General features: G+C 47.2%; 1 protein-coding gene across 1 annotated transcript; it reads right to left on the reverse strand.

Moving 5' to 3' along the window:
* Positions 1-1,782: 1,782 nt before the first annotated feature.
* On the reverse strand, positions 1,783-11,084 carry Klf6 (KLF transcription factor 6). The gene is made up of 4 exons (XM_090318812.1): positions 10,702-11,084; positions 7,068-7,641; positions 5,710-5,833; positions 1,783-5,011 (listed from the first exon to the last, which is right to left on the reverse strand). The coding sequence occupies exons 1-4, from the start codon at positions 10,801-10,803 to the stop codon at positions 4,960-4,962; spliced, it is 852 nt and encodes a 283-aa protein (XP_090174938.1). The 5' UTR covers positions 10,804-11,084; the 3' UTR covers positions 1,783-4,959.
* Positions 11,085-12,372: the final 1,288 nt, after the last annotated feature.

The following is a 12,372-nucleotide window of genomic DNA, read 5'->3' on the forward strand; positions in this document are numbered from 1 at the left end:
ACAAAAATATTACATATGGAAGCTATGCTCTAACTCTACAGCAATTAGAAGAAAGAAACTTTTATTTTGTCCATTATTCTTTGGGCATCTAAATATGCTTGTATATGTACTACTACTGGGGAACTGACAAGAGTTTGGAAGACTGAATCTACCTAGAGCTGCAATCAGACTTTTCAAATATGCTTTTTCATTTTAAATTTGAAAATTCTATGTTAGAAAGCATCAAATGCTGAATAATTTAATTAGAGGGGTAATAAGGAGTTTGAGAATGTCTTGTTTTCCATTTTTAGAGCAATTTTCTCCAACAATACTTTCTCCTGTAGCATAAGAGAAAGTTTCCTAGATCTGAGCCAAGAACTCAGAAGATGGCAAACATGTAATTTGAGGTCTGCCCTGTATTCACAGACTACAGAATTGCAGTGTTATGGAAAATGCTAGAGGCATGTGACCAAGCCGAAATGATTTTTAGCAATAAGCAAAGTGAGATCCAAAGGTAACTCGGCGAATGGTTCTAAAAGCACAGCTTGTTAGAGCCAGACTATTTCCCTTCTTTTAGTGAGGTTTCAAAAGAAGAAGAAAAAAAAAAGCAATCAAGCAGACTGAGATTTTTACTTATGTATCTATAAATATGCCAGGGTTGCAGCTGATTCCTTGCACAACTGTCCCATCAGCCTTACGTGAATATAACTAACTGTCAGGCACAGACTAGCAGAACAAAGTGGTCAAGTCTTAAGAGTAGCGAAGAACGCAAGATCAAGCCTTTATCAAGCCTTTATTTAGAACATACAGTCAGACAGGCTGTCCAACTGTTAGTCAGGCTGACATGTGCCCAGAAACATGGCATGACAGTGAGTTGTGACAACTCCCCGAACCCTGTCCTGCCTGCAGAACACAAAATAATCATTCCCCAAACTTCTACACTGAGCACACCTTCACAGTTTCCTTCCCTAATTATAAGTAAAGCACTGAGAAACATAAACATCTACAGGGAAGCGAAAGGCTACACTGGGAAGAATGTGGAGCTAGTTCCCAAGGAAACCCCCCCCCACACACACTGATGTGGTCCTATCACCAAGTGCGATAACATAATCTGAAGATCGACATCCAGGTAGACCCAGTGTAAAGTTAGCTGTGATGGGGGGAGGTGGGGAATGAAAACTCAGATTTCTCAAAAGTTCACTGACTGCCATCGTCACTCTAAAAGATAATAAGCTGCCTGTTTTATTTTCATATGAACTATATTTAATGTGTCCAGTAGGCCTATAAAAAAGGATATACTATCATGTGGCGGTGATGTAATTTTTACTTTCTGCCCTACTTTCTGGGACTAAGCAGCCAAGGCTGGGTGGGAGAGGAGAGAACTGAAAGTCTTCTCCATGTCCCAGACCCCAGCCAGGCCAGGTGAGGGTCCAGCTCCCACTGCTAAGACCCCAGGGCTGCTGGAGGGGGCTGGGGAAGTGGGCAGGGCTCACTGGCCTTTATTGCTGTGCCAAGGAGGCCTCTCCTGTAGTCAGTCCTCTGGCTTGTGTGTCTTAGTGTCCTTATTAAGCCCCAAAGTTAGGGGCTGTTTTGGTCAAACTTTGAGGAGAAGTTAACATATGTCAGGCTTCCAGGACAGACTGTGGTACGTGGAAATGCTGGAACTGGGCTCTCAGAGTTGGACAATGGAGATTTACCCAGAAGGAAGCCTGCGATGAGTAAGTGAGCAGGAATTTGTTTCACCAGCTCCTTTCCCTCCCTCACCCCTCCCCTCCAGCCCAGAAAAAAAACCTGACTCAAGACGCTGATAAGAATTCTTTTTATGTTATTCCAATAAAAAATACATTCATACAGAAATATAACAATCTTGCAAAAAACAATTTCAAATAAAATCTTGTAAAACAAAAGTTTACAAAAATCTTACAAAGATTCTTTAGATAACAGGGTGCTTCCAAAAAAAAAAAAAAGGAAATAAAAAGAAATTTCACTGATAGAAATTTTTTTTTTAATTTCAAGCAAAAGTTTCTGCTTGATGGAGGCTCAGTTATCACCTGAACAGAATATACTTCTTTATGTACTTGCTTATTATGAGAATTACAGGCATCGACAGACTTGGGCACCCAGCCCCAACCCACTCAAAGAACTTCCAATGGTGTTTCATAAGAGAGACAAGCCAGTGCAAGTTATTTTTTTTTTTGTTGTTTACTTTCTTGCTTAATGGAATTGTTATGGCTAAGCACTCAGCACGGCCAAAAAAGGAGTTTTCCAAAACCTAGCAAATCAAGTGCTTGGATTTTGAATCACCAAATACAGAGTGCATTTTCCCCCTAAGCAAAATGAAGTAAGTTCTTTAGGTAAATGTATTCAACAGCCCAGTTTTTTTTTTTAAACAAACAAACAAAAACCAGTTCTGTGAGTTTTTAATCATTGCTCATTTCCAGGAAGATCAAACAAAATACCAGCCCAGCCAGACTCACATGTATATATATATATATATATATATATATATATATATATACATATACATATACATGTATATATATGTGCATATATAGATATATAAAGATATGTACATATCTGTATATATAAATATATATAAAGGAAAGATCCACACCCAGAAGCCAGCAGCTGGATGAAATATCAGCTGTCCTCTTAAGTATATGCCAATTTGGGCAGATTTCTTTGTGGAAAAGGTGGGAGAACCGACGTGCTGGAAAAAAATAGTTTCATCTGCATAAAAAGTGTTCTAAAAAAGAATCCCTGTGATCACCTTACTCTTAGGTTAGATCTTCTAATAAGGCTGAAATTTAAATCAAAATCTCCTTGTGTCCGAGTCCAACTGGTTTGTTGGTATTCTGTTCATATCACTTCCCAAAATGGCCAAAGGTGCCTATTCCAACTGGCCAATAATGACAAGCAACAGCAGCAGTGTGGAACTGATTCAATGCCAAGAAAGTCTTCAGCAAATTATTAAATTAAAGACAAAGCCTCTATAAAAAGTTAGGTTATAGTTTTCATTTTTTTTAACCTCCTTTATGGCCATTTTGAAATATCTCTTCACAGGCTGTAGAATTTTCTAGCTAAACATTCTAGTTTCTCCTTAAAAATATATTTATATATTATCTATATATATAATATATATATACACATACACATACTATACACGCAAATATACATACACAAGAATTCCGCCCACTTTAAAAAAAAAGTAGTACACTTTCTGTATTACCAACAGATAGCTAGATAGATATGTGAAACTTGTGCCTTTTAAGCAAATACATTGACATTGATTTTTTAAATATATTTCTGTATCTTTAATATGTGTGAAAATATTACATATTAAATACAGCCGGTGTATGTGATCTCTACAATTGTTGTGCAAGGTCTATGTGGAAGTCTCACTGTGACAGAATTGGTCAAGTTTTTCAATTATACTATGTTTGGTTTTCTGGTGGTGTTCTTGCCCCCATCTTAATACCGACAGCCAAGCAGTCAGTCTGAAATAATGAACGAATGCTGACATGTTAAGAGGGTTTTCTTTGCCTGTTTGTGTTTGTGGAGGAGGACCTTAGAGAGAACTTTGTTTTTCTTTTGTGTATTATACATGAATACAGTACAATGCCAGGTGAAAAAGAGCCTTAAGTAAGCATGCATCACCATTCCCCTGTATAAGACCCCCACTAAGGGGGCACTTGCATAAGGCACCATTATGAAGGTCAACAGTGCATTAACAGCTAGAAAACCAGAAATTAGTCCTCAAGGCATAAATAAGAGAAACATAGCTGCGTGAGAAAACAGTTTCTAAGCTTAGTGGTTTCATCCACACAACTGAGACAAATTTTAGGTTCTTCCTTTAATGTGACTTTAGACCAGCAATTTCCAGCCCTAGCTTTTAGATACTCAATGTATTCTAATTTCTCCAAAGGGCATCACAAAATTCTCCAAGGAAAACAAAAAAGGGGGCTAATTTAAGTTCAGAATCATTAAAAAAAAATGATTCTGTGACACACTGCACAATACCTATTTTCTGGAAAAGTGGGGAGGTTATAAAATAGAAGGGGAGGGGGGAATTATGTCTTGCCAAGCCCAGCCGCCTTAGGGATCATGGTATTAGACAAACTGTATCTTAGCTGCTCATTAATTGGAATTGAGATTACAGTCTGGATTTAAAAATGGAAAAGCAGATATTTCCCCCCAGACCATGCATAACTTTTTTTTTTGTATTATAAGGGAAAAAAAAATCATCATTGTGTTGTATTTGTAAATACAGCTTATACGATGGGTGACAGGATGAGCTGTTTGTAGCTACTCCAACAAGCTACGTAACACATTGCACGTTTTAATAGCTGCACTAGACATCAAAAGTTCCTCTCACACAGGGAAGGGGGACGGGGACACCCCTGCCCCTTACCACTCGCCACTCTGGGGTCCTGAGTTCCCACTCCCACCCTCCTAGTTTTTCCTTCTTTTTTCTTTTTTTTTTCATTTTTAATTTTTTTTTTAGTTTTTTTTTTTTTTTTAATCTCCCAAGAAATGATAGATGGCTGTCTCATTTCATGGTATATTCCTTACACACAAAACATTCAAACTGTTATTATTTTTTTTTCCCCCTCATAGGAAAGAAAAAAAAAAGTCAGGCCCACCATACAGTCAGTATCAGATCCTCAACATACAGTCAAACCCAACCATTCACATTCTCCGTGCGCATGCTCGCGGCCCAGGCGCCTCGCAGAAGGCCGAGTACCAGCAGCCAGTCCAGTAACACCCCCACACCAAGCACCACAAGTGCTATGCCGTTGCTTACAAGACTTTGTTTTGTTTTCTTTTGTTAGCCCTCTAAAGACCTTCCAAAGAAGAGGCCCTGGAGGCAACTGGGTAGGGTGCAAAATGGCATGCTTTAGCTGGAACACGCATCCCTCCTTCCTCGGCCATCTGTCAGCCTGGAAGCCTCTTAGCCTACAGGATTTTCACCCTGTTCCCTCAGAGGTGCCTCTTCATGTGCAGGGCCAGGTGGTCAGACCTGGAGAAACACCTGCAAAGAGCAAATCAGAAGGGAAGAAGTTAGGTTCCCTCCAACGCCTCCTTTCTGCCTTCTACCCTGAACCTCCAGACCCCACTCAACCTTCTAGAGGAGGCAGCAGGATTGGCATTCCTGAGCCCCTGACAACCAGTCCCAGGAGAGGCCATCCTTATCTAGGAGAGCATATTAAAATGGTCTCCAACCCGAAGTTGAGGAGTCCACTGGGATAGGGCAACTGACCTCAGGTCTAAAGGCTCAACTGTGCAAACCAAGGGATGACTCATCTTCAAAAGGTATACACGAAAGAAATCACTCTCTTCCGACAGACACATTGCAGAGGCTTTCTAAAACGCCTTTGGCTTAAAAACCAAGGTCAAGCAAAGCCCGGAAATCCTTGGGCTTCCTTCAAAGTTCTACAGCAGCTGGGTGCTAGTGGCTCCTGCCTGTAGTCCTGGATACTTGAGGTGCCTGAGACCTAAAGATCATGGTTTGAAGCCAGCCCAGACAGGAGAGTCCATGAGAAAACTCTCCTGAGCCAGAACTAGCATTGTGGCTCAAATGGCACAGAGCTAGCTTTACTCTAGTGCCTGAGTTCGAGTCCCAGGATGGGCCTAAACCAATAAGAAAAACCCTACTGCACTCTAGCCTCTTCTGAGTACCACATTGCATGGTCCTACGTCTGTCTTCCAGAGCGGCCCTCCTTTACGTACCTGTCACAGTGAGAGCATTTAAAAGGCTTGGCACCAGTGTGCTTTCGGAAGTGTCTGGTTAACTCATCACTCCTGGCAAAACGCCACTCACAGCCTTCCCATGAGCATCTGTAAGGCTTTTCTCCTGGGAAGAGAGCACATGACAGGCACGCCATGACTTCACCGACAGGCTGAGGGGAGGGGGAAGGTCAACAGCAGACATACAGTGGCCAAATGTAAGTTCAGGGTCCTGGTGACTTCAGAATTCACAATGTGCTTCAAGTTTCCTCAAACCTCTACACTGTTATCCAAGAGACCCATGTATGGGAAAAAAAAAAAATCCATGCTACCAAAAGTCCAAGTTAACATGGAACAATGGTCAGCATGCAGACTGGTCAAATACTTATGGGGTGAGGTGTCAGCCCCTGGACTGACAGACCCACAGCCTTGTTGACTGATGGTGGAGTTTTATTGCTTTCTCCATGGAAACCGTTCCCCTCTAGCCCTGGTTTGCCTCTTACTCACTGCCCTGTGGAATGAGTCTTCAGAGTTTCCTCTGGGAACTTCCACCTCTCTACAAAACTGAAATCATAAGTTTCTGGGAAACCTCCAATCACTTGCTACATGACAATTAAATGACTTCATTCCTTGGGTCAAGGTATAAATATGAATTCAATAGAAATGTTACCTGAGTTTTAAAAAATAATAATAATAATACTACAGCCAATCTGGAACAAACACTGCCTTGACATTCAGGGTATCCTTGTAGGCCCTTGACTTGATCTTACAGCAACTCGTTTTCATTTCATTAGCAGAAGAATTTGCATGTGTTTTTAGTCTCAAAATGGACAACGATTCTTCCCAGTTATCCTGGGAAGTTGTCCTGGTGGTTTTTATATTGGATATTCATCTAAGTAGTAGGGTTCCTGATGAAACCACTGTTTCATGGCTGTGTCATCCTGAGATTTCCTCAATAAATACTCACTGACCAAACAAAGCAATCCATGACTTGCTCACTCAGGCTGGCTTCACAGGTCATCACCAGCACACCATGCTACCCAGAAAGCTCTCTGTTCTGACCCTGGCTTTCCATTGCAAACACAATGAGAAGCAACTCAACCCTTGTGATACACGTACACTGGGGGAACCAGGATTGGGAAGTGTGGGTGGAAGTCTGGAGCTTTGGACTAGGGGAAATGACCGCTCATCTGACTCCAACATCCAGTCTTCAGGATTCTACTCTACAGGCCACCAAGACCCCAAAGCTTGGGTGAAGAAAGCACAGAGGAAGAAGAGAGGTGTTCCATCTCCTGGGAGTCCCAGCAAACGCCACGGCGCCCACTAGTGGCCGACCTCCCACGTCCCATCAGGGGACTGACCTGTGTGTGTACGCTGATGGGCTTTCAAGTGGGAGCTTTTGGTGTAAACTTTCCTGCAGCCGTTAAAGTGGCACCGGTGTACCCTTCTCCTGCCATCCGGAGAGGCATCGCCACTGCCCTTGTCACCAGGTTTTCCCAGAGTTCCACTGCGCACCTTCCCCGGGGAAGGCAGCTCTCCAGACACACAGCCCCACACTTGAGAAGGTTCCCCACTCAGTTCTGGAGATGAAGGAGGGGTGGAGGTGACCGAGGAGCTCAGGTTTCCTGAACTGACTAAGACTTCACCGATGGGGTCGGAGGTAAACTTGGTGGTGGGGGACAATTCCTCGGAGCTGTCAGAAGATTCGCTGCTGACATCCGAGTTCAGGCTGTTGGTCTCTAAGTTGTAGCTAAAGCTCGGGCTGATCAGGGTCTCTTCTGGAGGACTAGAAGAAATAGTCAGTTCAGATTCCTCTTTTTTCTCCCGAGCCAGAATGATTTTGGTCCACAGATCTTCCTGGCTGTCAAATTTGATTTCCGAAGCTGACACATAGCAGGGCTCACTCTGCAAGTAACGCTCCAACTCCAGGCAGGTCTGTGCAAAACGAACCAAAAGAGAAGGCACGTGATTGTTAAAACCACTCCTGAAAGTGGAACCAAAAAGCAAAAAGCAAAAAAAAAAAAAAAAAAAAAAATCAACACATGCCATAAAACATGCAAGAACAAAGGACAGATAAATCGGTGGAGGTGTGAACCATGTGGGCACAGAAGTTTCTGCAATTACAATCTGTGTCCTTGTGAAAGTGAGAGGAAATTGGCTTCTAGGAACGGTTAAGAATTCAGAAGGAAAAAGCAGTGTGTGTGTGTGGGGGGGAGCCTCTGGTTTCTTCCCCTAATGCCAGGCCATAACCAGTGATGAACACTAAGCCTGTTTTGTTGTTATAGTTACAAGTGTTGACATTTCTAATGAGTTTCCCGTAAAACCACACAAAGAAAACCAGCCTTACGCATACACCCGGTCCTCCAACAGGTTTAACCAGATCATCTGACGTTCTCAAGAACCGTGTGTATGAAGGAAAAGCCCAGCCATCCACCACTCACACACGCCACCCAATACTCTGCAACAGCAAGACTGCACAGCACACACCATGTGTTCGGACAGATTCCCTTAGGGACACAGCTGGCAACACCCCACCAGAGCATACAGCAGCGAGCTGAGCTGTCTGTATTCAGGGACATCAAGAGAGTTGCAGAGAAATCACCCATTTCCTGTGTAGCCTGAGACTGAGGGTTTCAAAGAATGTCATTTCCAAGCACAGACCCCTGCCCCTCCTCCCGCCGCTGGCCACCAAACTTTAATGACTTCTCCAGTGGTCAGAGGAAAATAATAAACCAAGAAACTTCAACAACAGGAGTGCAGGAATGATTCCAAGAATGGCCATGTGCTATTGTCAAGGATACCAGGGGGAAATTACTCCTCATCCCAGCCGGGAGTCCTACAAAGAGCAAGACCTTTATCTCCTGGCCAAGAGCACAACTGGATGACTCATCCACACTCCTACTTCTTTCACGCAATGCCAAAGGAGACTTCCTTTTTGAAATTCTGACCGACAGCCAAATAAGGACCCAGTTCAAATAGACATGCAATGTGTCATGAATACGATGCCCCGCCCCAACCCCACAACCAACCTTTCAAGAAGCTACAACTGCCGAGAGACCAGCATGCCCTCTCCCCACCATCTCAAACTTTCTAGCCACTGGAAAAGAAAAATGGTAGGAAACATTTTAGGATCAAATCATGTCTGTCCTGCTTGCCACTACATTGCCTGCATGCCCATATAAGGTGGACTGTTCTGCTCCCTCTACCTCACAGATTTTCATTTTGACACCACACTGCCCAGGAGGGCACAGACCATCGGGGCACACAAGCTTATGTAGCACTGTGCCTTCTAACAGAACATCTCTAGACCTGTTTCCCCCTCCCTGCAGACAGGAACAAACCGAGGGGGTGGGGGTTGGTCACTGCCCCCTCCCCACCCACATCACCTTGAAGTTACAATGCACACTTGTGGTATTCTGAGAAGCCACCGTACATTTTATGAATGTTCCCGAAGCAAAAGGAAAGCACATTTATTGAGATCTTGTTAAACTTTAATAATCTGGCTAATTTAAAATCTCCATTACGTTGATGAGCACTGGGGACCAGAACTGAAGCTCTCAGAGAGTTTTAAAAGCCTCAGAAGGCGGCCAGGGGCTAAGTTTGGCCGGTTGCCCAAATCCCAAATGCCCGAAGGAAACTACTTAGATCAATTTCAATCACGTCTTAGAGGAGGAAAAAAAGGGGGAGGCGAGGGGAGGAAAGCAGGAGACAGCAGTGGGAACAATTAAACTGGCCAGTGGAGCTTCCAACACTTTTACATTACATTCTCCTTAAAAAGCTTCCTAGACTTTGAAAACCCACAGACTGTATCTCATCTGCTAATTCACCATGAGACTAAACAAATATATAAATAAATAAAAAAATAAAGCCGGAGAGTCGAGAACACCAAACCCCTCTTGTTTATTTCTATGTTCTGTTGTTTGTTTGTTTGTTTTAAGACAATGAGACAAGTATTAAAGGAGTCTCTCATCCTTCAGGCAAACCTATGAAGTAGAATGAGGAAGAAGAAGAAGGAAAAAAAAAACAAACATGTCTGCAATTTCTGTTGGCTCTCAAATTCTCTGGTTTCACTGAAATGCCGGAAACCACCCTAAGTCCTCTTTCCTCAACTAAAGACTTGAAGCCACTGGGAATGGCTCATTGTCATATGACTGCTCAGTCAGTCACTGCTCTGCAAACAGCTCCTCCACCCCCTGGCCCAAGAGGGGCAGGTAAGAAAAAATAAAAAAATAAATAAATATAAGCACAGGGGTAAGAAATCCAAAGAGAGGAAAGAAATTGGAAATGGCTTTGAGTTCCGAAAGAAGAGGAAGAGGAAGCTGGCCTGTTTGTCAGGCAGAAACCCCCAAACAACAAATCCTCCAACACTACCTCTCCCTCCCCCCACACCCTGACAAGATCAAAACAAAATCTCATTTGAAAAATACCCTTTGGCAGTCGAGGCACACTGGTTCAGCCATGGGGTTTGGACCTGGTACCAGCAGGACCCCCTCTGCCCCTCAAGGGATGGCCTGGGGTCTGGGGTCTGGGGTCTGCCTAGGGTGGATGCGTTTGGGAAGCTCAGGAAAGGTCATTTAAAAAAAGAAAAAAACCACATTCTGGGGAAATGACCAAGTGACAAGTCGGCTCGTCGCTGGCAAAAAAAAAAAAAAAATTAAATTAAATAGAGATGTCCTTTTTAATTTAAAAAACAAAAATCACCCGACATTCCGGGCGTGTGTTTAATGGAATGACGGTAGGACGTGTTTATTGTTTAACACACAAGTATTCCCTGACCACCGCCATCCTCCTGCTCCTCCTGCTCCTCCTTCCCCTCATCCTCATCCACATCACGCCAGAAATAAAAATTAATGAAGATGGAAAACAGAGTGGAGGAGGCGCGCGGGCGGCCCGGGGCGGGCTCGGTCCCGGTCCCCCGGTCCCTCCCGATCCCCCCGATCCCTCCCGATCCCCCGATCCCTCCCGATCCCCCCCGGCACGCGCGCCCCGGCTTACCTGTTGCCAGTACTCCTCCAGCGAGGGCAGCGCCGAGAAGTAGCCGGTCTCGTGCACGATCTGCAGCTCCTGGAAGATGCTGCACATGGGGAGCACGTCCATGTCGGGCGGCCGGAGCTCGGTCCCCGCGCTCGGGGACGGCGGGCGGGCGGCGGCGGCGCGCGATCCGCAGTCGGAGCCCCAGACGCTTCCCCGGTGCCCGCCGCGGGGGAAAGTTTCCGGCCCACTCCACGGCGGCGCGGCGCACGCACGGGCGCCCCGCGCTCCCGGACCCTCCCGCTAAGCCCGCGCGGCGCCGCGGAGCCCCACACAATATTTGCAAACACCCGACTGACTGCAAACGTAACCCCTGCAAAACTTCCCTATTCAAAGCTCCGCTGCCAGCCGCCCGCCTCCCCCCTCCGCCTCCCCCGCCTGGCTCCCCCCACGGCTCCGCCCCCCCCGACCACGTGACCCGCCCAGCGCCCGCCCCACCCGCCGTCCAATCCCACCGCTCGCGGCCCGCCGGGGGGGGCTGCGTGCCGATGATGTCAGCTGCGACCAATCACCGAGGCTGACTCACCGCGGCCCCGCCTGGCGTGACCGAGCCTCTCCATGACGGCCTTCGCCATTGGGTCAATTCGAACTCTCCGGGCTCTGATTGGACGGCGGCCTCCCAGGCTATTTTTAGCAGGGTATATAAGAGGCGGGCGGTCGTCCTCCGAAGGAGTCGGCGCTGGGAGGTGCGCGGGTGAAGCGTGCAGGCCTTGTGTGTCCCGGGCCGGGGGGCGCCCCGGGCCGCCCCGCCTCACCCCTCTCCTCACCCGGCCCCGCCGTACTGTGTGATCCTCTCCGTCCCGTCCCCGTCCCCGTCCCCGTCCCCGTCCCCCCGGCCGGGACCCGCCGCCGCGCCATCCGGGGCTCGGGCCCGGCCGCCCCGACCCCGCGTCCCCCGGGCTGCGGGCCCCGTGCTCCGGCGACCCGGGAAGGGGCCGAGGAGCAGGGACGCCCCCCGCCGGGCTGCGCCCGGACGCCGGGCGGCCCCGCGAGGCCCCCGGGGCGGGGAGAGCGGCCCCGGAGCCCGGGCGCCCCGGGAGGCTCGGCGTCGGCGGGCGGGCCTGGCAGCCGCGGCCCCGCACGGCCCCCCACGGGTCCCCCACGCCCCCCTCCCCGCCCCCCGTCATCAGCACTAATTCATCCTGAAGCGAGCACCAAGGTCAACCACCTGCTCCACTCACCTGGAGTCAAAAAAAAAAAGACAATTCCCCCTTTAAAAGTGTGATGGTGAGCACTGTGTGAGGAGCACGTTAAAACAACGATCCTGCAGGACGGGAGGAGCAGACGGGTGAGTGAGAGTCCCCGCAGGAGCCCCGTGAGGCAGACGGGCCTGCCCGGCCTGGTCCACCGCGTCCCTCCTGTGGTGTCCAGGAAGGGACAGGGAAATGGCTCTGTCTACACCATCCACGGGTTGATCCAGCGCCCTCTCCACACACAGGGAAATGGCTCTGTCTACACCATCCACGGGTTGATCCAGCCCTCTCCACACACAGGGAAATGGCTCTGTCTACACCATCCACGGGTTGATCCAGCCCCCTCTCCACACACAGGGAAATGGCTCTGTCTACACCATCCACGGGTTGATCCAGCGCCCTCTCCACACACAGGGAAATGGCTCTGTCTACACCATCCACG

The sequence above is a fragment of the Megascapheus bottae genome, chromosome 26, assembly GCF_031878675.1.
Source record: "Megascapheus bottae isolate mThoBot1 chromosome 26, mThoBot2.hap1, whole genome shotgun sequence".
Classification (NCBI taxonomy): Eukaryota; Metazoa; Chordata; class Mammalia; order Rodentia; family Geomyidae; genus Megascapheus; species Megascapheus bottae.

Excerpts from the sequence above, each read along its gene's own strand:
- Klf6 (XM_090318812.1), bottom strand. The coding sequence starts at position 10,803 with ATGGACGTGCTCCCCATGTGCAGCATCTTCCAGGAGCTGCAGATCGTG. Across the intron at positions 5,834-7,067 it reads CCATCAGCGTACACACACAG|GAGAAAAGCCTTACAGATGC; the intron begins GTCAGTCCCCTG and ends CTCTCTTCCCAG. Across the intron at positions 5,012-5,709 it reads AAATGCTCTCACTGTGACAG|GTGTTTCTCCAGGTCTGACC; the intron begins GTACGTAAAGGA and ends TGCTCTTTGCAG.